Source organism: Melospiza melodia, chromosome 2 (assembly GCF_035770615.1).
Source record: "Melospiza melodia melodia isolate bMelMel2 chromosome 2, bMelMel2.pri, whole genome shotgun sequence".
Taxonomy (NCBI): domain Eukaryota; kingdom Metazoa; phylum Chordata; class Aves; order Passeriformes; family Passerellidae; genus Melospiza; species Melospiza melodia.
In genome coordinates, this window is record NC_086195.1 from 101,502,365 (window position 1) to 101,524,104 (window position 21,740).

At 43.7% G+C, this 21,740-nt stretch overlaps 1 protein-coding gene across 2 annotated transcripts; it reads left to right on the top strand.

Moving 5' to 3' along the window:
• The first annotated feature begins 267 nt into the window (after positions 1-267).
• Positions 268-20,100, top strand: KLF5 (KLF transcription factor 5). Of its 2 annotated transcripts, none has more exons than XM_063149431.1 (4): positions 268-741; positions 3,694-4,573; positions 5,703-5,762; positions 18,169-20,100. In XM_063149431.1, the coding sequence occupies exons 2-4, from the start codon at positions 3,706-3,708 to the stop codon at positions 18,345-18,347; spliced, it is 1,107 nt and encodes a 368-aa protein (XP_063005501.1). In that variant the 5' UTR covers positions 268-741; positions 3,694-3,705; the 3' UTR covers positions 18,348-20,100. The 2 variants fall into 2 exon arrangements, with proteins under 2 accessions (XP_063005501.1, XP_063005500.1); XM_063149430.1 differs by lacking the exon at positions 268-741 and adding an exon at positions 1,614-1,850.
• The last annotated feature ends 1,640 nt before the right edge of the window (positions 20,101-21,740 follow it).

The following is a 21,740-nucleotide window of genomic DNA, read 5'->3' on the forward strand; positions in this document are numbered from 1 at the left end:
GAAGTTTAACCTTAAACTAGGGTTATGTGAAGGGCATTCACAAAAAACAAGACATGATTTTAAAATCCGATGGTTGAAACACGTGTTCCTAGGCTTGAGTGGGGAACGAAATGCCAGCCATGAATCTTCAGTGAAGTTGCATATTGCCTAAACGGGAATACGTGTTGGTGTCGGATGGAAATGAGCCCGCACGGCTTTAAACGCGGCGCTGACGGGAGCAGCCGGATCTACGTTGGTAATAACAAGCATCAAGAGGCTGCATATTGCTAAACAGACAGTTCGTGAAAAGAAATGTTATGCTGAGCTCTTCCCTGGTTCTGTAATTAGCTTTCTGCATGCAGGCTCTGAGACATCCTGCTCGCTGCGGACTGGGCGGCAAAGGGGAGGAGTGCCAGGCTGACCAGGAAAAAAAAAGCTTTTTTTACGTTTTAAAAAAGAACCTTGTCTGTAAATGATAGGGGATAAAGACGGGGAGGGGGAGGTTGCCAACATTTCTGTGGATTCCCAGACTCTCTCCCTGCAAACCGAAGGCACAGGGCTGGGAGAAAGGTGGAAAGTTTGTGCTTTTTTCCAAAGCTCCACTACATGCTGTACTTTTCCCATACGACGTGAGCCGGTCGGTGTCGCACGAAAGGACAGCGTCCCTCCTTCTTCTGCTTCGGCGAAACATGCGGCAGCTTAGCTCACCGTCCTGTGTCTACGGGGAAATACGCTTTGCGCCGAAACCACACCTCAAAACAAGTAAATAGAAACTTGCCTCATTTCGGTGGGGGGGAGGAGGGGGGGAAAGAGAAGGTTCAATCGTCTCTACCTCTTTTCCTCTACCCGTCTTCCTTGTCCTCTGCGCTATTTCTCTAAAATGCTGGAAAACTTCATTTCCACCGTGTACGGGGTGGGGAGGGGGCGGGTGGATGTGTACTGCCGGGCTGATAATTATTAGCAGCAGGTTTCGAGTACGAGTTGCCTTCAGGACAAAAAATAATAAATCTGAACGACTGCCTTTAAAACCCTTTTGAAGATGAAAGGTAGGACAAGACAGTTGTTTTAAAGCGCCCACATTAGCAGCGCTTCTTTACAAGACTGTAAATAATAGTACAAGCACGAGAGAAGCCCCGGCGGAGCGCCGCACTTGCTGAAAATCCGCTTCCACTGCGGGACGAGCGCCGCGCCGGCCGCTCCTTTCCGGGGACTGCGCCGGGCACCGGGATCGGGATCGGCACCGGCACCGGGACCGGCACCGGGACCGCTCCGCCATCAGCGCCGCAGCGGGGCAGGGCCGAGACGAGACGGGCCGGGCCGGGCCGGGCCGGACCGGGCGGCGGGGAGGAGCTGCCCGCGCTCCCCGTAGGCAGGGCGGGCGGCAGGGCCGGCCCCCAATCCGGGCTGGGTGGGGTATAGGGGGGGCCGGGGGTGGAGTAGGGTGAAATAGAGGCGGGCGTGTGTCACCGGGTAGATACCCGCGGCCAGGTACAGGCGGAGGCACTGACGCTAGCGGAGTGGATGCGCTCTGGGCTGGTGCTCCTGGGCAGTGAGCGCAGAGCAGCCGCCGCCCGCCCGGAGCCGCCCGCCGGTCCCTCGCCCTGCGCCGGGGCGGGCAGCCCGTCCGCGCCGCGCCCGCCGCCAGCCCCATGGCCACCAGGGTGCTGACCATGACCGCCCGCCTGGGGCCCGTGCCGCAGCCCGACGAGCCGGTGTTCGCGCAGCTGAAGCCCGTGCTGGGGGCCCGGGAGGCAGTGATCTTCCCCGGAGAGGACCTGAAGCAGCAGCAGCCGCCGCCGCCGCCTCAGCAGCAGCAGCAGCAGCACCCGGCGGGCGGCGGCGCGAACCTGCCGGCGGAGGAGATGGTGCAGGTAGGCAGGAGCAGCGCTCACGGCCGCCGGTGGGCACTCGGTGCTGCCCGCGCGGCCCCGGAGCCGCGCCCCGGCCGGCGCGGCCGCAGCGGGGCGGGCGGGACTGGGTGGGGCCGGGCTGCGGGGCGAGGGCGGCGGACACCCAACTGCGGGGCCGTGGCGGCAGCGGCAGAGTGAGCGTGTGTGTGTATGTGTATGGGTTCGTGTGTACGTGTGTGTACGGGGAGCGGCCACGCCGCCCATCCCGCCCGTGCGGAGGGAGAGCGCTCCCGTGTTCCCGCCGGCGGAGCGCGGCCAGGCGGCCGGGGCCGTCCCGGCGAGGCGGGGGGAGCCGGGCTGCCCCCGCCAGTGTGTTGAAAGCTACAGCTGCTGCCTTCGCACTTGCCCGGCGGCAGAATTAGAGCGGCCGCCTGTCCTCCTCGCCCACGCAAGGAGTCATGTTCGGGGGGCGGGGGGGTGAGCGCACGACTCGCTGGTAACGGGGACTTCCCAGGACTTGGTGCCTGTCCCAGGAGGCCGTTTGGGAGCGGATCCGCTGGCAAACAGCTGGAGGAGCTAAAAGCGGGAAGGTGCCGACCGCAGCCGGGCTCCAGCCCGCGGACGTGCCCGCTCCAGGGGCGGCGCCCTGCGAGGCACCGGCGTTGCCCCGGTCGGCGGAGAGGGAGCCCCGGTGCCGGGCAGCGCTCTGCCGGGCGCTGCCTTTCGGTGGTGTCTTCCCTAAGGAGTAAATAAGTCCCCGTCTTCAAAGCGAGCTGCCCTCGACTCGTAAACAAGAGCTGGAAAAAGTAGCCTGGCATGTCGGGGCAGATCCAGATCAAAGGGACGGGAAGGCGGCTGTGTTTGTTTGTGGTGTTTACCGGGGGTCTTTGAAGAAAGGTCCTAAAATCCTCTTTCGGGCTGAACAGAGTTGCTGTTTGTCAGCTGCTTTCGCTTGCGGGGTGCTAAACGGGTCTGGTATGAGCGCTCTCTTGACAGGGCAGGGGGGAATGTAGCATTTGCCCACTGAGGACTGCATGGTAAATGTTTTGCCGATGACTGTACACCAGTAATGTATAGGGCTCCAGCCACCCACGGATTCCCTCGCACTACCGTGCTAAGAGGGTGATTTTCCAGTAATTAAAGAGCTCTCCGAGAACCGAGGCATGGATAGGGACATGTTTATCACGCTATTAGACAATTACACACTGCACAGATTATTATTGGTTTAAGTGTAGTCCTGGAGACACTTTACACAAAGAATACTCTTATGTAGTCCACCCGTCTCCCATTTATTCGATATTATTAGTAACTTTACACTTCGGTGTTCTATTTCTAATTAAATCCCGTTCTTCTAGGGATGAAAAATCATGGAAGTGTGTTATATATATATAAACATTATTTGAAGTATTAGTATTCAGATAGTCAGCTGAGGATGTGGCTTTTACAGTTAGCATTTCAAAGAGAAGCGGGTGAAACAGATAGGCAGTCACCCTGCTCGGCAGTGAATTCCAGAGCAGGAGATCTGCAGATTAGGCACAGCGCCTGTCACTTCTGCGCCTCACACTGTCTTTTAGGCATAAAAGATGAAAAGTTTGTGTATGCTGAAACATCAGATCTGTCTCAATGTGTGAACGCTTTGTACCGTGACTTTATCTCCTTGTCCTTGATGATGTTGATCAGCGTGCTGATTGTAAAATCAAGCAGGTTTTCATTAGTGTGAGCATTCATAACTTCCTCTCTAGGTGTCTTGCGGCTGGATGAACAGTATTGCCTTTTATTTGTAAAGCCTCACATGACTTGGATGCCATCATCTTTCTTAGCTGGTAACAAATCATGTGGATTATGGTCTGTTTTGTCTTTGTAGACGAGATGTGAGATGGAGAAATACCTGGCACCTCAGCTCCCGCCCGTTCCTGTCATCCCTGAACATAAGAAATACAGAAGAGACAGTGCCTCAGTTGTAGACCAGTTTTTCACCGACAGCGAAGGGTTGCCTTACAGCATCAACATGAACGTCTTCCTGCCCGACATCAGCCACCTGAGAACTGGCTTGTACAAATCTCAGCGACCCTGCGTAACCCACATCAAGACAGAGCCGTCTTCAGTCACCATCTTCAGTCACCAGAACGAAACTACTGCCCCTGCCCCTGCTCCCACTCAGGCCCTCCCAGAATTTACCAGCATCTTCAGCTCCCACCAAACCCCCGACGTGAACAACATTTTCATCAAGCAGGAGCTTCCTACTCCCGATGTGCATCTTTCCATCACGCCCCAGCAAGGCCAGCTGTATCAGCTCTTGAGCTCGCCGGATTTAGACATGCCCAGCGCCGCTCCCCAGGCGGCCGTGATGGACTCCCTCAGCAATGTCTCCATGCCCTCAGCCATGGCGGGCCTTAACACGCTCTCCTCGGCTGTTCCACAGACTGCAATGAAACAGTTCCAGGGCATCCCCCCCTGCACCTACACTATGCCAAACCAGTTTCTGCAGCAGCAGCAGGCCACTTACTTCCCTCCTTCACCCCCAAGCTCAGAGCCTGGAAGCCCAGACAGACAAGCAGAGATGCTGCAGAATTTAACCCCTCCTCCGTCGTACGCCGCAACTATAGCTTCCAAGCTGGCGATTCACAACCCGAATCTACCAGCAACTCTGCCCATAACCCCCCAGAACATCCAACCTGTCAGATACAACAGGAGAAGTAACCCAGATTTGGAGAAAAGACGTATCCACTACTGTGACTACCCAGGTAAGCAGTCTCTGCCAGAAAACCCCAGCTCTTGCAATAAAATTTTAAAAAAGTGTGAATAATAATGTATGAGGTATAAGTGGTTTTCTTTAGCTGTGGTCTACACCTAGCGAGAACCAAATAGTTCTTTGTCCAAGTAGAATTTGTCTTCATTGTTATTTTCAGTGGAAGATTCTCACATTCATTAAATAAATTGGTATTCTTCATGTCATTTGTCATTCTCTTGAGCTCATTTTACCATGTTAAAAAATAGAGACTCTGTAGAAAATGAAAAAAATAAAAATTTTGGGCTTTGCTAGTCTAGATCAGTGTCACTGTCCAGTATTCATTATGGAGCAGAGGCCCACTTTGTCCAGTGCAGTACAGCTCGCTTTGAATTTTCTGGCACTGCAAGACTAATTTCAGCTCTCAATCGCCAAGGCCACAGCCATTCTTCCCTGCTATGAACAGGGGATTCAACTGCCCTCATAAATCCATAAAAACCATCTCTGAAAATCGTCTGCAGATGGATTGCCTTCTGCACTGGAGGGGAAGAGGGATCTGACGGGAAGGTGTGCTGCCGTGTACGTGATCCCAGACACAGGGCGTGCACACCCGCTGTGAGCGCAGAGGGAAATTGCTGCTCCCCCTTTGCCAGCTCTGGCTGCCATGTCACCCATTCCGTGTGCCTTACAGTAAATGCCCAGTGAAGGAGTTGTGTTGAGCCCTGGGTGACAATGACATGGACTCTGGCTTGATCAGGTCCTCTTGGAAATTTAAAAAAAATAATCAAATAATCCCCCCCTGCTAAGTTGTTGACTTAAGTAGCAGGTGTTACTGTACATAGATTGTAGCAGCCATTGGCCTATATACTACATTACAAAGCAGTAAGTCGACCAGAAACATACATGTTTTTCTCTTTTCCGTGTCAAGCAACATATCTCTAGGAGCATTCTATATAGAATTTTGCTTCTAAATGCCAAAAATTACGCCAAAAAGTAGTAAACTTAAATGTGTCCAGATAGTATCCCAGCACTGAATGAGGAAATTTAAACATAGTGTGGAGTGTTTTCTGTTCTCTCTACTGAAGCCTCTTTGCTTTTTTTGTTTTTGTTTTTTTTTGTTTTTTTTTTGTTTTTGTTTTGTTTAGGCTGCACAAAAGTTTATACAAAGTCTTCTCACTTAAAAGCGCACCTGAGGACTCACACAGGTATGTATGCACTCGCCCTCTCGCTGTCTCTCGTTCGTCGTGGCTGACGCGGTTTCTGACAAAGCAGGGACGCTGGGTCTGCCAGCTTCTCCCTGCTTTCTCTGGGGTGGTGTGGACAGACTGGCAGGTCACCTACAATATACTTGAGGATTGGTCGGTGAGAAGTAAAATTTGTTTTATTAATGCAGTTTTGTTAAACCTCAGTGGAACTCAAAATAGCTGACAACGAGGTAGATGGAAACTTACCTTTTCAGTCTAAAATGCCATTGAAGTGTTAAAAAAAAAAAGCTTTTTTCCTCCCCGACTAGTGAATTAAACATAGTAAAGATGTTTTACTTTTGAAGATGTATCTGAGTAGATAGAATTTTCTGGCTTGGGCTTTCTTTCTGAACTTTTGGGATTATTTAATCTTAGAATTTTTCACAAATATCATGAAAACTCTGAAGATATGTCCATTTACTTTGTACTTGGCATTAAGTGGGCTTTATTATTTTTATGAAAGACAAGTGGTTCTCCATGTTTATTTTTTTAAAAAAAAGGACATAACTTCGATTTTTTTAAATTTTTCATTTTGTTGGGAAAAGACATCAAAATGAAGAAAATTAAAAGTGTCAGTGTGTCACAGCTGTTTTTTTGTACCCTGATCAAATTCTGCTTGCAGCTACAGAGGCCGCCCCTGTTCCTGGACCCGCAAGGAGCGGAGCTGGGGACGGTGTTGGTTGTGTGGGTGCAGGAGCTGAGAATGCTGAGGACAGTGGCTGGGAGGTGGAGCTGCCCCAGATGCTCTTCCCAAGTGTTCACCTGCTGAGGCAGGGGGGAGAAGGAGAGAGGGAGGGAAGGAAAAACACATAGCTCACCACCAGCACGCCTGAAACTGTTAAGGATGGTTCTTTGCTGGGATCTTGGTACAGAGCCACTCATGCTAAATTGGTGAAAAGCACATGACTGATTTTGTAAAGAAATTAAATGAAAGGGACTGTGACTCCTGTTTTTAGAAGTGAGTGTGAACCCTGGTTCTTTTATGCATGGGCTTAGAATCAGAGCAAAACCCGAGTCACAGTCCAAGCAACTTTGTTATTGAAGCAGACTGTGCCATTCGAGGAGTGAGTTTTCACCTAAGCTTAAATCAAAACTTGTCCGCAGCTATGATCTAACAAAATGTTTCACTATCTCTATGGAAACAAGGCCTTCTGTTCAGCAGCTATTATAAATGGATTGTTAGATTGTGGTAAATAAGTTATGTCCATGCTAAGTGTTATTAAGGAAATCTTGTTTTCAGAAATGAAAGTTACCTGTGTTGTACAGTGAAAAATTAAAAGCAAGTGTAGAAAATTATTGTTTTGCATTAGTGACAGGCTAAGCAGCTAAGCACCAACGCTGTTAAAACTATTCTTACTATATAATCACTTGCTAGTAGTAAGTTTAGTAAGAAAGGAATATTTTCATGAGTCTGTAAATCCGAGTGGTATGATAGAATCCCACTCTATGAAGTTTAATAAACAATCTGTAAATTTAAGTGTATGGTTTCCACTTGCGCACTTCAGCCAGGAACTAAATACCAGTTTTAAATATCTTGATTGCTATTATAAAATAACTAGGAAGAGAGATAAAAGCAAAGCTTTGGTCTAAACATTAACACTACATAGTCAGCATTTGAAATGAATGCTTTTTCTTTTTTAAATCCATTTCTATCTTTTTCTGTGCCTTGAGTGGTAATGACTTCAGGGTTTACAAAGTTAGTTCTTGTATGCATAGAAATACATACCTCATGGCTAGCATATATTGCTTAGGGTCACTAATGTTTATTGTTGCCTTCAGTTTTTTACCTAGAAATGTGGATAAAACGTGCAAAGGTCAGAGGAGCTGATGTATTCATGGAAACAAGAATGTTGTTTTAGATAAAAATCTAGTGAACTTAAGCAGGTCTGTAATACAAAGGGTCTTCTGGGGAGGTGAATGAAGGGATAAACTGTCTAAAGCGTGCATTACATGCAAGAATGCGAGTCCGTATCCTGTTACCTGCAGTATTTCAGAGTTTGGATTAGTTTAACTCTCCTGAATATTCACTTCATACTTGAAGATTTCCAGCAGCGATTCTGATCTCTGTGTTAACATACGATTGAAGTGTGTTTCAAGAGCCAGATCTCTTTAAGGAATTAAGGAATGCTAAAGTAAAGGGGTGCAAACTCAGGGAAATCTGTGGAGTTGCTCAGCCTTCCCCAGGACTGCAGGGGAATCTTGCTATTGATCTCTGCAGGGATCAATGCCGAGGGCTAAATTAGGGGATGTGTATCCCATCCCCCCAGAACTGTGAATTCATACAGCACTAATAAGTTTTGATTTTTCAGTTTTAAAACATTTTTACAGGACTTTGTAGGAAGCTTTTACCTTCAAAGTCTAAAGCAAATGTCACGTAAGCCGTTTTAATAAAGTTGTGTGTGATATTCTTTCAAATCCCTTCAGGGACAGCAGACCTGTTTATCTGGCTAAACCCGTTCTTTAGTAATCATGGACCACTGAAGTTGTTCTCTCCTTATTCTTAGTTTCTTAACAATACCTTTTAAAATTGGCTGCAGTCTCTCTCATCCCAACCACTCCCCGCCCTTCTCAGCAATCTGTCATCTTAAAATAAAAGAGCCTGAAGCAAAGTTTGTCTGCCATTAAAAGTCAAGACAGACCTCATGGTTTTCCTTTTGTATTGGAAAATCTCAACCTTTTCACAGCACTTATTTAGCAGCCTTTCTCTTCTGAAAGGCTTTCCCTGGGTTTAGTAGATGATCTTTGAGAACGAACCTAAAGGAAATGTTACTTTTGATGGATGGAATGTAGGCTGTAGTATATTTTTTCTTAGTTCAGATGTGAACATACCAGCAGACTTTATAAATTACATCTAAAAAAATCTATGGGAAATGGGCAAGAGAAAAATCCCGTATCTTCTTAGGTGTTCCCAAGCTGTTTACCTTACACCAGGTCAGGTGGTATAAAGTGATATAGTTATGCTGATTTAGTGTAGTTACACTGGACTCTTGCTGTTGATCAGGAATCCAGTATTCCTGCTAAGAGCCGAGATAGGGTTATGTATTTGTACTGGTTGCTGAAGCAGACACACATTTTTCTTTCCCAATATAATGCTTTACCATTTGTTCACGATGAAATAAATTTTAGTTGGTAAACTGGCAACCCCAAAACAGAATATGAACAAAAGTTTGAGTGTTGAAAAGATACAGAACATTGTTCGACCATTTCCATGCAGTTCTGGAGCAGGTGTGTGGTACATTTTGATACCTTAAAAAACTTCAATATGATACCTGAATTTGATGTTTGTTACTTCTGAAACAGGTTAAATGGTACTCAGTATTTTGAAGTACTTATTCGAACATCTTTCAAAACAGGTGGAATTTTTGACCTTTTGAAGCAGATGGTTTCTTTTAAAATAATGTTACCTGTTCATCATGCAACAAGTTTTGTTTCGTACCCGGCGTTGTGCAACTGCAGTATCTAATGTGTGAGGGGGTTGTGCATTTATCACAGGCTGTTCAGCAGCAAAGCCACCTGAAAGCTCGGGCATAACAGCTCTATGTCCAAACTGAAACGTGTGCCAAATCTCTGGGAAAAGCAGTTATTTGCGTATTGCAGATAAACTTCATTCAGTTCTTCTGCCATGCGAGTATATGCACGTATCCATATCACATAATCATTTGGAAACAGTGGTCCTATAACGTATCCTTTTAGGTTTCTTTATGTGCCAAACGTTTGGATTGTGGATATTGACTGTTGGCTGTGCAGGCACCTGGAGTCCCATGCCTGTACACTACCTGTAGTGCTGCAGAACAGCTGGCCACGGAGTCAGTGGGGAGGTTAATTATTTCTGTGAGCAGCTGCACACTTCAGAATTGTGTATGTTTTTAAGAGGAAAATCTGTGATTGTTTTGAACACATCGAGGCACGCGCATTGAGGATCTTTTCCAGCTGCGTACTGGTTTTCCGTATACAGAGTCTTTGTACAGGCATGTTCTCTGGTCACATGGTGGGCTTGCCATTAATAGTTTCTAGCATTAACTGCAGAACTATTTCATCTCTATCTATAGATCTAGCTTGTATTTGGTGATGGGAAGTGGAAGCCGAGATAACTCAAGAGAAATGGCATTTCCCTAATGAGATGCACTCAAAATACTTCCACTGTCCCTGGTTATTTCAAATGTTTATATAGGCACGGAACAGCTGCTGACTTGTGCGGTTTGTCAAGGTGTTAAACGTTTTATTTTATTTTAGATCTCTGCCTCAATAGATCCAGAATTAGACCGATGGTGCATCAGGATTAGAACCAGTTGTAAGCAGTAGACTTCAGCAGTCCCTGGGACTTGGTGCTCTCGGTTCACCATACCTGTATAGGGACACTTGTTCAGGGCGCTGTCATTTGCCCGGGAATTCAGGAAGGGGAGCCTGGTTCGGAAGGGAAGACAAGTAGTAGTTGGACTCGTGCTGGAAGAAAAGCACAAATGAATTCAAATCATACCGAGACTTGGGTGCGGGATTCTCTTCATGGTGTGCAGATGAGGAATGGAGGCCCCAAAAGACTCTGCCTTGCACATGGTTGCAGCCATAGCAATTCTTACCCTGAAATCTTGAAAACAGCAATTAAGTAATGCTTCTGTGCAGATCCAGCTTCTTTGACCTGTTAAATGGGTGAGTTGCATAGATTACATTTTAAGGAGCTGTCAGTAAATGCCATCATTGATAGAGACCATAAGGAAAAGTGGAAGAGAGTTAAAGAAAACTGTTGACAAAGTGCATTAAAGTGCAGTGTTGCTAGACACTGCTGAAGGGTATGTTAGTATCTTTTATTTATGAATTCTGCTAAATCCATTAGTTGCCTGTGTGAGAAATGGAAGTACATTATTTTCCTGTGCAAACCACAGTTTAAGGGAAAATAATGCATTTTTTTCAAACACTTCATGAATGATTGCAGGCCTTGGGAATAATTGATCTGGTTCTTTATCTGCAGTTATAAGCAGAATGGGAAGTGTTTGAATGTGTTGCTCAAAAGAGGTTGACATGTTAGCAGCATAAAACTAAATTTTATGTAAACATTACTGATCATTCTCACCGGTATCCACCATAAAACTTCTATGAAGCAGGAATTAAATTCCGAGGTGTCAGGTGAGGGTATTCCAGTTAGATTTTAGATATTGGAAAGAAAAGCCTAATATATTCTTTTTGATTAAAAGCCTAGAAAGTCCCTCTAAGCATGACAGCTTAAAAAAACTGTTGTTTCTGTCAATTGCTCCCTGAGAGGATTAAACTTCAGTTCCAGGATATTTGATTCTTGATAAGGAAACTGTTGACCTAAGAGACCAGCTTTAAATATAGTTCAGTTTGAGACCGCCCTACATAGGCTAATAGTCCCAAGATTCACAGCAATTGCCAGTGATTAAGACTTTCCATTATTTGATCAGACATTCCTTATTGTGATTAATTTCTGAGGCTTGACTGGGACGACTGACTCCCAGTTCCAGGCAGGGTAGCGTGTTGCTTGTTGTTTGTTAGATGACCTGCACCTCCCATTGGTGAAAGATTAGAAACATTTAAGTAATGTCCTAGTTTAGTCTGAGTATCTTGGTAGCAGCATTCCTGTCCTGTCAGGGTGCATTATTTATATTCAGAGATCTCTTAACAACTCTGATTAAGGGCATATTAAAACCTTTGATTTTGGCGAGTGCACAGTGCTTTGCTTTCAGTTAAAATGCCTTTAATGTATTGGTTTTTTTTCTTTTGGTGTATGTGTGCATACAGTAGATGGAGATCTGGAAGTTTAGAGTATGCTTTTAATAAATTCCATTTTAAGAGCGCCTCTTATCTGACTGTACAAAAGCCAGTGTTATTGGTGAAAGAGCTAAAGAGCAGTTCTTGTACCACAGGCATAGGTGTGGAAATGTGTTCTTCAGCACAGGATGTGTAGACACAGCCGTGCACCCTAAACGGCACGGATTTCTTATAAACCTACTTAAAAAAATTCCTTTTCTCTGTGTTTGCATATCTCCTTGAAGAGAGACCACCTCTGTTAAGACAGAATGTTATACCAGAAAGAAAATAAACCATTGCACAGGGCAGTCAAGATTCCCCACTAATCCTTGAACAGCATAAGACAACACTTAGCAAAATAAGTGTGCTTCTAGCACTGGTGGGAGTGCTGAGAAGGTAATGCCTTCTGCACCTCTGCAGTCAGACAGTGAATTCCTTTGGCTGTCCTCTTTGATCACCAGTGAGTTATCTTTTATTCCTGTTCGTGCTTCATTTATCAGTGACCGGACTTTGTGCTGAGCTCAAAGCTCTCTGTTACAAAATTCCTTAAAATGCTGTTTCATTGTGAAGGAGTATTTAATAGTACCCCTTTAGCCACTGCTATAGCAGGCATGGACCTTATTGCATTTAGAAGTGTGCTGCATATGCTGCTCATTCATACCATTTGTGGATGGTTGTTTCAAGGGCTACGTTTGTTTTGTCACACACAGTTAGCTGGATGTAACTGGCTTGCTATCAGTCCTCTCATCCATCTCCATCTTGGACAACTGAGAATTTTAGTACACTAAAGATCTTTTAAACAACTGAGGGATTACTTATTTTGAAAATCCAGCTTTTTGTTCTTTCTCAAAAAAAACCCCAAAACCAAACCTAGAAACTGCTTTTAATGATGACTACAGCACTTAGCACTTAGTCAATAAGAGAAAGAAGATCTGATTTTAGGTAAATGTTGAGAGCAAAAAACTTCTGAATACTTGCAGACACACACCCCAGTAACCCAGTCAGAGTATAAAACTATGGTGCTGTTAGCTAGGGAAACACTATTTCAAAACAGAAAAAACATTTCATTTGTTCTTATTATTTCTAAAATTTGAGGCTATATAGCATATCAGGAAATTACAAGAACTGATGTTAATATGAAAAATTTGAAAACAAATGTGCCAGAAATCTTTGAGACAACATAAATCTTTCTAATAATCTGTTTTAAAGCTGAACATGATAAAGGTTATGCACATAACTGGTGCAGTTTTGATACAGAAACTTCTGCTTTGCCACAATTTTATCACACCTGCCCAAATATTTTTAAGGCCAACCACTTGCTGCTAGAAATAGTTCCATAATAAGCACAAGTAATATTAAAATGATTGCTAGACTGGAGGCCGGGGGGGGGAGGGGGGTGCGGGGGGAACCTGTCTTTATACTTTTATACCCTTATGAGCTGTAATCAGGAGTTGTGATTTTGGAGTCTCTGAAAAGTGTACTATTTGTTATTCCTTAAGGGAGCTCCAGACTCACTGCTCTGACAGAAATCTCTGATAGGAAACAAGTGAAGTTGCAGGCATTGGCTGGTGTAATATCTGTATTTGGATTTCTGCATACCAATAGAGTTACCTAACTTTAGGTTTGAAAATCCAGCCCTTGCTGTTTACAACTTTTTTTTTAAAGAAAGCCGTCCTGGCAGCGAATTGCAGAAATAAAAGAAGTAAAGTCATATGACTCTTTGATGAAATAAGGAAGCTTATTTTCTTATTAATGGGGAGATTCATCAATAATGGAGTCTGTCAGTGACTTGTTTTTTCCAAGCAATTTTAAACAGAAACATGTTCTTGAGCAGAGGCTGTGTGTTGAAGATAGAGGGTGTCTTCAAAATGACCGTGTCTCTCCCCCACACGGGTGGCACTGTGCCTTACCCAAATGAGCGTGGCCACGAGGGTCACTGCCAGCGACTAGAATTAAACGTTAGGAAAGCCATTGGTGCGTTTTGACACAACTGAATCAGAAGATAAATCAAAGGGAGAAGAGGCAACACAGTGTGTGTACTTTACTGGTCCAGACCACTCTCCTGTGGTATTGATAAGAAACCCGAGATCTGCTGGGGGAGATTTTATCTGTTGAAGCGGCTGGCTCGTGTAGCACGTTATATGTAGACATCTAAATGTCTTTTGGATGTCCTGGTAATCTCACAGCATTATGAATAATTTTTTTTTATAACAAATAGACACTTTGGAAGCAAAATAGTCTCCTTTCAGGTTAAACTCCCTTATCTCTTGCTGCGTGCTTTCTTTAAAGACCTTCCAATCTAAACATTAGTGCTTAAAATTTCTGTGCTCAAATACAAGTCTCATTCTCATGCTCCGCAAATGTATGTTTTTTAAACTGGAGAATGGATGCATATTAAGAGCTCAGGAACTTCAAAATATATTTTGTGATGTATAAGCCTAGCAAAATATTTTAAACCATTGATACTGGAAGGAGGTTGTGCAGAAATCCAATTAAACTTATGAAATCCCTATCCTGTTGAAGTATAATTTAAAGGAAAGCAGTTCTGTTTCCCAGAAGTGCTGTGTATAATATTTCTGGCTTGGGAAGAAAGGATTGGAGTGTGCTATTTGGCTGGAAATCGGTACCAGCTTCCTCCATGGTGTTTTAGTTGAACAGTGTTGACATTCTAAAAAATCCCGTGGAAGCTCCCCTGAAGTGGAGGAGTTAGCTGTTTTCTTGCTTTTACAGTGAAATATCTGTTTGATACCATGGTCGTGTTCCAGTAACTGAGATGTACTGCTCTCATGTTTGATGACCAGTGGCATTCTTGGTTTAACACCCTATAGAAGCCCTAAATTGCTGGAGGAAAACCAAATACTTCTGAAACTTTACAGCTACTGTATTTTGCACAATCATTAAAGTAAACAAATCTTACATTACTATGTAGCCAACGAAAACAGTGGATAAAGAGTTCAGTGTCCCTTGTTGTGTATACCTGCGTTTTTTTAAAAATAAGTCTTCAACGCAGATTTCTCCGACCTTCAAAGTCAGTGCAGCAAAGAAGTAGGATCACTTCAGAAAAATATGTGAGACTCTTTTCCCCTTGTTTGCAGGAACTTAAGATCAAATTCTTATTTCTGCTAAATGACAAAAAGCATGTGTATAGGTTGAGAGAGAGAAAACACTACCAGCTAGTTGTTCTGCTTGCTCTAAAGGAGTGAAAATTAATCTCCACCTACTTTTTTTTACCCCCCCCCTTCCTCCTTGCCCAAAAGGAAAACATTTGAAATTGATTCAGTTCTTAAATAAAATTTTCCAACGGAAACTAGCATTACAAACATAGATATTCAGTATTTTACCCCTAGGATTTATTCAAAATAATCCGGGCCTCTACACTGGCACTAAAAATATATTTTCCAGTTCTCACTGTTGGCCAAAGCAGGGGTTAAAAGCAGCGTTCTGGCTTTAATTTCCAGTACATAAAAGTAACACTATTAAAACAATCTGAGTAAGGCACCAGCTTGTTCCTGTGCTCATCCCCTGAGCAGTGCTTGGTTTAGCTCAGGTCTGCAGCAGTCTGCCAGCAAGGAGGAGTGGTGCTGTTCTGCATGGCACTGCCTGAGCTTTTCCCGGAGCAGCGCTGGTGTCCAGGATGATTTGTGGCTGTGGCAGGCAGTGGTGTGCCCATGGCAGTGTGGTGAGCTGCTGAGCAGTGTCTCTGCAAAGTTGGGTGCCCTGGGGTTTGATGGGGGTCCTGGCATGGGACTCAGCATTGGGCACAGGGATTGCCTGGGGGGCTGTGGCACCCAGCGGGGCACAGGGATTGCCTGGGGGGCTGTGGCACCCAGCGGGGCACAGGGATTGCCTGGGGGGCTGTGGCACCCAGCGGGGCACAGGGCTCGCTGCTCTTGGCACGCCGGCACTTCCTCTGCCAGGACCCCTCACAACACCTGCCGACACTGCTCGCATGTTAGGAAAGGTTTTAACAGGGGACAGCTTTTTTTGTTGCTGTTTGGACTCTGACAGGGTCAGGTGTCACCTACACAGGAAGCTTTGAGGCTGCTTTTACAGTGCAGCATAGCCTAACACTCAGTAAAAGCTGTATTTCATACCTCCTCAGTGCCAGACTTGGAAACAGATCTTAATCTCTGGGTCCCCATTCCAGTCTGGTCTGGATATTCCTGGGCATTTGTTAACTAGTGCTGTTTTCCTGCCCTCTATACCTTCCCTGTCATTCCTTGTATAATCCTGCAAAACACAAGAAGAAGCATTTGGAGTAGATGGAGGCCTGACTGTATATGCTCTCCCTGGCCAGCGAGGGTGTCAGGCTCACAGCACTGTGAGTTCAGCATCAAGTATAATGTGGCAGCTTTGAGTGAAAACTTTTAAAGAAGAATTTAAAGGAAACAGGGAGAAAAGAAGAAAGAATGGAGGAAAATAAATAAATACATTGTCCCTAAATTAAGACATTTCAAATACAGGAGTAATACTTCTGTGTAACCTCTGTGTGTGTACATGTGCCTTAACACAAAATGTTCAAAGATCATCTCCCTGGTGCTGTGCCTTTAGATCAAAACCACAGGCTTTTACAGCCTCCACTGTTAACCCAATTAAAATACATTGAGGATCATCTTTATAGTGCAAAAGATCCCTCACTGAATAGGGACCTTTCCTGTTATTCTACTCTGAAGATCAGATTTGTTCTCAGCTGGAGTCATTGGTGTTAGAAAAGCTTACACACCATGTTTGAATGAAATTTGTATTTTAGCCTACAGTATGTGTTTCATGGAGCAGAAAAGAACCCTATGTGATAGATCATTCCCATCTTCAATCAGCATCAGAGTTTACTCTGAGTAAATTCAGCTGTGACACAAATCTGTGATGATTTCTGTTCTGATTTGTGATCCACCAACTAATTACAAATTCTGTGAGAGGCGATGCCAGGCTCTTGTCTTTCCTAAGAAATGTTATGTTTCTACCATGACTTCAATAAATCCCAGTTGCTGTTGATGCAAAGAGATTGTTGGTTAGGTGAGTAGTTAGTTTTTTCTTGAAAAGTTCTAGTTCTGGTTGTGACAACACCAGCCAGTACAAAGTCACATCCCCATTATGGGCAGAGGGTTCGTTCTGCATTCAGTAGTAGATGAAATCTTTCTAGCTGATCAGACGAAGCAGTAGAAACTCCCAGACAAAAGAAGTTTCATAATTTCATCTGCATGATAAACAAGTGCCTTTGAAGAAATGGTTTGGAGCCTCTCAGGTGGTGTTACCTGCATAACTGATGCAGAATAAGCACTCTGATTGCAGGATACCGGTCCCTCTCTTTCTTCCATGTGTGTGTGTGGTAGTGAAACAGGGAAAAGTAGGAGGCACTTCAGTCTGCAGTAGGATTGAGCTGTCAGTGCAAAGGTTTGGGACCAGTGGGGATGTAGAAGATCTGTAAGATGGATTAGAAAGAAATGTTTGAAAAGCTCAGCTTTGGTCGGTTTCTGTTCCAAATGAAGCTACTGCCAAGTGCTTTGATATGCTCGGTTTTCTTTATCTTCTTGACAAACAAGTCAAATTAATACAAAATAATATAGATAGCAATTCACTCTCCCAACTCCAAGGTGTTTTTGTCAAACAACATCAAACATTAACCTCTTTATTTATATGAAGCTTGCTTGTGTGGTGACATCATGCCCACACAAGCTCCTAGGCAGGTGTACATACACGTGTAAAATTCTGATTTCACACAGAAGTCATCATGGCTTTGTGAATCCGTATTTCCCCCATTTCAACAAACACCTGTAAATTGTAGGCATGCTTAAAATACTGTGTTTTTAGTTCTAAAATGGATGAACATGAACATTTCAGGTGCCTGGGCCGGTTGCTGCTGTAACACAGCAAGTTTTGAGATGCCGTGTTCCTCCTGTGTCAGTATAGACTGCTGAAGACAACAAGAACTTGCCATCTTAAAATATGGCTATTTAAGCACCTGATTAAAGACATTTTATTCTGAAAATGGGTGCTTTGAACTTGGAGGTGCTTTCTCCTATTTATAGCTAGCCCCAGGCCAGATACCACAAGTTTTTATTGCTTGTGACATTTTAGGAAATACTATCCCCGTTGTGTTTGTAGCACACTGTGCCCCTTTCTTCACACATCAGAAGCTCTTGAACAGATCTGCACACTGCGAAGAATCCTTACAGAAATCTTCTTTGCCATTTCAGACCTCTTAAAAAGGCACTGTATAACTTGCCCATTTTTGAAAGGTGCAAGTTAAGTTACAAACCAGTCTTGATTGTCACACGAGACTGCTTTTTTTCCCCATACTCCCTCCCATACTGTGGTGAGTGTAAAGGAGCAGGTTTTGGTCTCATGCAGGCTTTTTAATTCTGCATTACTGTACCGTAGCTCTCTCCAATTTGCATGTTTGAAAGTTTTGTACATTTTAGTGAGGTATTAAATCCCATTTTCAAGAGCTGAAAAAACAAAGGGGCTGTTAGTTTGGGGCCTGATGCACAGAGCTGTGGATAATGAGGATATGTAATGGGAGAGCAGCGCCGTTCAGTGCGGACTCAGGTCAGTTTTGTGCTGAGGGGTGGCAGCTGATGTTCCATTTGTGCCTGCTCTGTTCCAGGTGAGAAGCCCTACAAGTGCACGTGGGAGGGCTGCGACTGGCGGTTCGCGCGCTCCGACGAGCTGACGCGCCACTACAGGAAGCACACGGGGGCAAAGCCCTTCCAGTGCGCCGTCTGCAACCGCAGCTTCTCCCGCTCCGACCACCTGGCGCTCCACATGAAGCGGCATCAGAACTAGGAGCTGGACTGCTCACGGAGGCTCTCCTGTATCTATGCAATTCCCTATTGACTCTCGACACACAGCTGAAATTAGCTGAATTTTTGAGTGTATCCACTTCAAAAGAGATCTCAAAAAAGAACTGGAAATGTATATTTTGTATATTTATGCTGAAAAAGGGAAGACACTGTATCACAATTGCCAGAGTGTTCAGTTGTTCGTTTGCTTTCATGATGTATATGGCTTTATTCAGCAGGTTTCATCTCTTTGCAAGTATTATATCTCAACACATTGCAGCTTTATACTTTTTTTTTCCTCTTGCAGTGTTTTGACCAAAGCACTGTCATTATTGTGACAATGTTTAGTAAACAAATTAACGAGAGGATGCAGATGAATGCACACAGTGGAAAAGCCATGAACTGTAATCTGTCAGGTTTTTACTGGACATACTTAAGTACATGTGGGGTTTTTTTTTAATGTTAAGCCGTTCTGTGGATATAAAATACATAGGAAAATTCATAAACAGCCACAGAACAAAGCATTTTGTTCTGTGTGTTGCATGTTTGCTATGACAAAGATTTTGTAAATATGCAAATCAGCTTTTTAGGTTTAATACAAAAGTTTTCTAAGAAACATCTGAAAAAAGCAGTTGTTTTACATTTGATAACTTGGCACATTTATAAAAAAAAGTTACTTAAATACCTCTCAAAATAGTACCAATTTAGTCAGATGTTTTGTACCTGTTAACTCAATGGTGTGCACTGAATATTCAAAGCAGGAGTTTGTTTTCAAATTGCGTAAAAGGGCAAAACACAGAGAATGAACTGTAAAGTAAATGTTGGAAGCTGAAATAGCGGGGATAGTTAAAATGAACACAGAATGTTAAACCTCTTACCATAAGCTAAACTTAGTATCACTTTAAAAAGAAGGATTTAGGATGCAGTTTTCATACATTGACACATTAAGCTGGTTCAGCACCAGTATGATCTAGTTTCATGTGGATATTGGATGTAATTTACTAGAAGGTAAAGGATACAGTAATTTTTTTTTTTAAATTACAGTGCAGTTTAGTTAATCCACTGTTCACATTTACACACGCAGGGACAAATTTACTGCTTACAGAAGTAGCTGAAACTCCACGGAAGTCAATTTAATGGTGCCCTTTTATGCTAACAATGACTTTGATCCACCGTGCTCAGCCTTGAAATCATAGATGGAGGGCCAAAGATGAGGTTAGACCAGGTAGGATTTGGCCAGACAACAGGAGAAAACCAAACAAACCTAAGAAGTGTTGGAACTTCACAAGCCGTAATATTAAGCTGTCAACCAAAGGCTAAAATAGACAATCAAAATACCAAAAAAAAAAAAAGGGTCTTGCAGGAAAACCTAGCTTTGTTAAAACTGTTGTTTGTCTTTATTTATTTGTGGTATATGATAGACTCTTCTTTTTTTAAGACAATTTTACGTATACTTGATAAATTATAGTTTTGTTTGTTATAGTTAGAAATGTTGCTCTCAATGTAAATAGTTGACAAACGATGTAAATAATTTTGTAAGGCTTCAAATGTTTATACATGGAAACACATGCAGAAATTGGTTGCTGTTTTGCTTCTTTTGCCTCCCCCCTACCTTATTTTTGTATTGTGGTATTTCCTATGCAAATGATGGAGCAAACAGCTGTATAGTTGTAGAATGTTTTGAGAGAGAATGAAATTGTTTATATATAAAGACTTTTTTTTTTTTTTTTGCAAAATAAAACAAAGTGCCTAATGTATGTTTGCGTGCATGTGCTTTCTCTAGCTCCTGACAACGAAAGTTCTGTGTTTTGCAGTAGAAGCTGGAAATCATGACAGTATTAAGTGAAGAATGTCTATTCTACATAGGGACTGCCTCTTTGGAAAGTACCTGGCACTTCCGCAGCCTGCCCTGATGGAAATTATACATGTGAAGGGATAAGGGTCGGTGCTTTTCTGCTATCTGAGCTTAAAAGGAAGTGACTGGTTGCCTGAAAAGGGTTGTAGTTGAGCATCCACAGTAGCATGATTGGAAATGAAAGGCACCTGTTGGGTGTATAGAAGTATACACATTCCTTCACGTTTTCAAAATGGATAAAATCTATTCACACTCATTGACAGAGTTGCCCGAAAGAAATTTCTCTCCAAAAGGTCCTTTCATGCCCTAGAAAGGGCAGGAAGGTCCCACAGCACTATGCAGTATCAGCACTACGCCTGCCATATCAGTGTCTTGTTTTCAGTGTTTATCCCTTGGAAGTGGAATTACAGTTCACATGAAAAATTCAAGTGATTGTGTTTGTTCATCTCTGGGGGTACATCTCTCTTGTTTCCTCCAGGCTTCAAGGGAAAAGGCATGCTGGGCTTTTAAAAATCAATTTACCTTAAAACCAATGAAAGAGTAAGTTTAAATATAGGTTTCTAGCAAATGTTAATATTCAAACCAATCCTTTATTCAAAATACCATTATTATCTCATAAGCTCTGATTCCTAAATCCTTTCTTGAAATTCTATGCTCTTTCCTTACAATCAAACTTTGATTTTTCTTCAATTGATTTTTCTCTCTTAATTATTGTCTTCCACATGTTATCTAATCTCTCCTTTTACGAAATAGTTAGGATGGCATTAACCAACTTAGTGAAGACCCAGTTAACTGCTAAGAAATTCTCCCTGCATCTCACCTAACTGCACAACTACAAAAGTCAGCAGAACAATGTTTTGGAGCATAGGGAGAGAGAGCTCCCAGAAGCGTTGCTGTGCCATTACCCTTTCCTGGTCCAGCCATTAGAAAAACACCCAAGTTTCTTTCAGGCATTTCTGCTTGGAGAAGAAGCTGGAAATGAATTGGGCAGTTGTCCATGTCACCGGGAAAGAGCTTCTAGAGCTTATTTTGCTGAGTACCAGCGGCGATGTGGGCATTGGGATTGGCAAGCTCCTCTGTTTAGCTCAGCCCCTGGTCTGAGCTGGACTGCTGGTGGGTTTGGTGGCCCCTGTCTCCTCTTTGCTGAGTTTTGTCTCAAGTCAGTGGATGATGGCAGCACTCGCTCCTCTGTTTTCCAAGCCTTTTCACAATGAAAGCCCACTGATTGCATGGTTTCAGCCTCCAACATTGCCTCATACTTCTTTTAGATGTTTCTATTGCTCAGCTACCTGGTTGCATAAACCAGCCTAATGGCTTCATATTAATCTTGAATGAAAGGCCATAATTAGGCCTGTCTACTTCAGCAGCATTTAACCTGATGCAAACAGAGAGAGAGAGAACAGACCCATGAACAAGAATGTTACAAAACCTAAAGCAGAGGGGCTTTCTTTTCTGGCAAGCACTACAGCAGCCAAGCACAGTATTAATAAAGGAGTTCAACAGCTGCCTGGTCTGAAAACCTGCAAGGAAAGAAAAGCACTG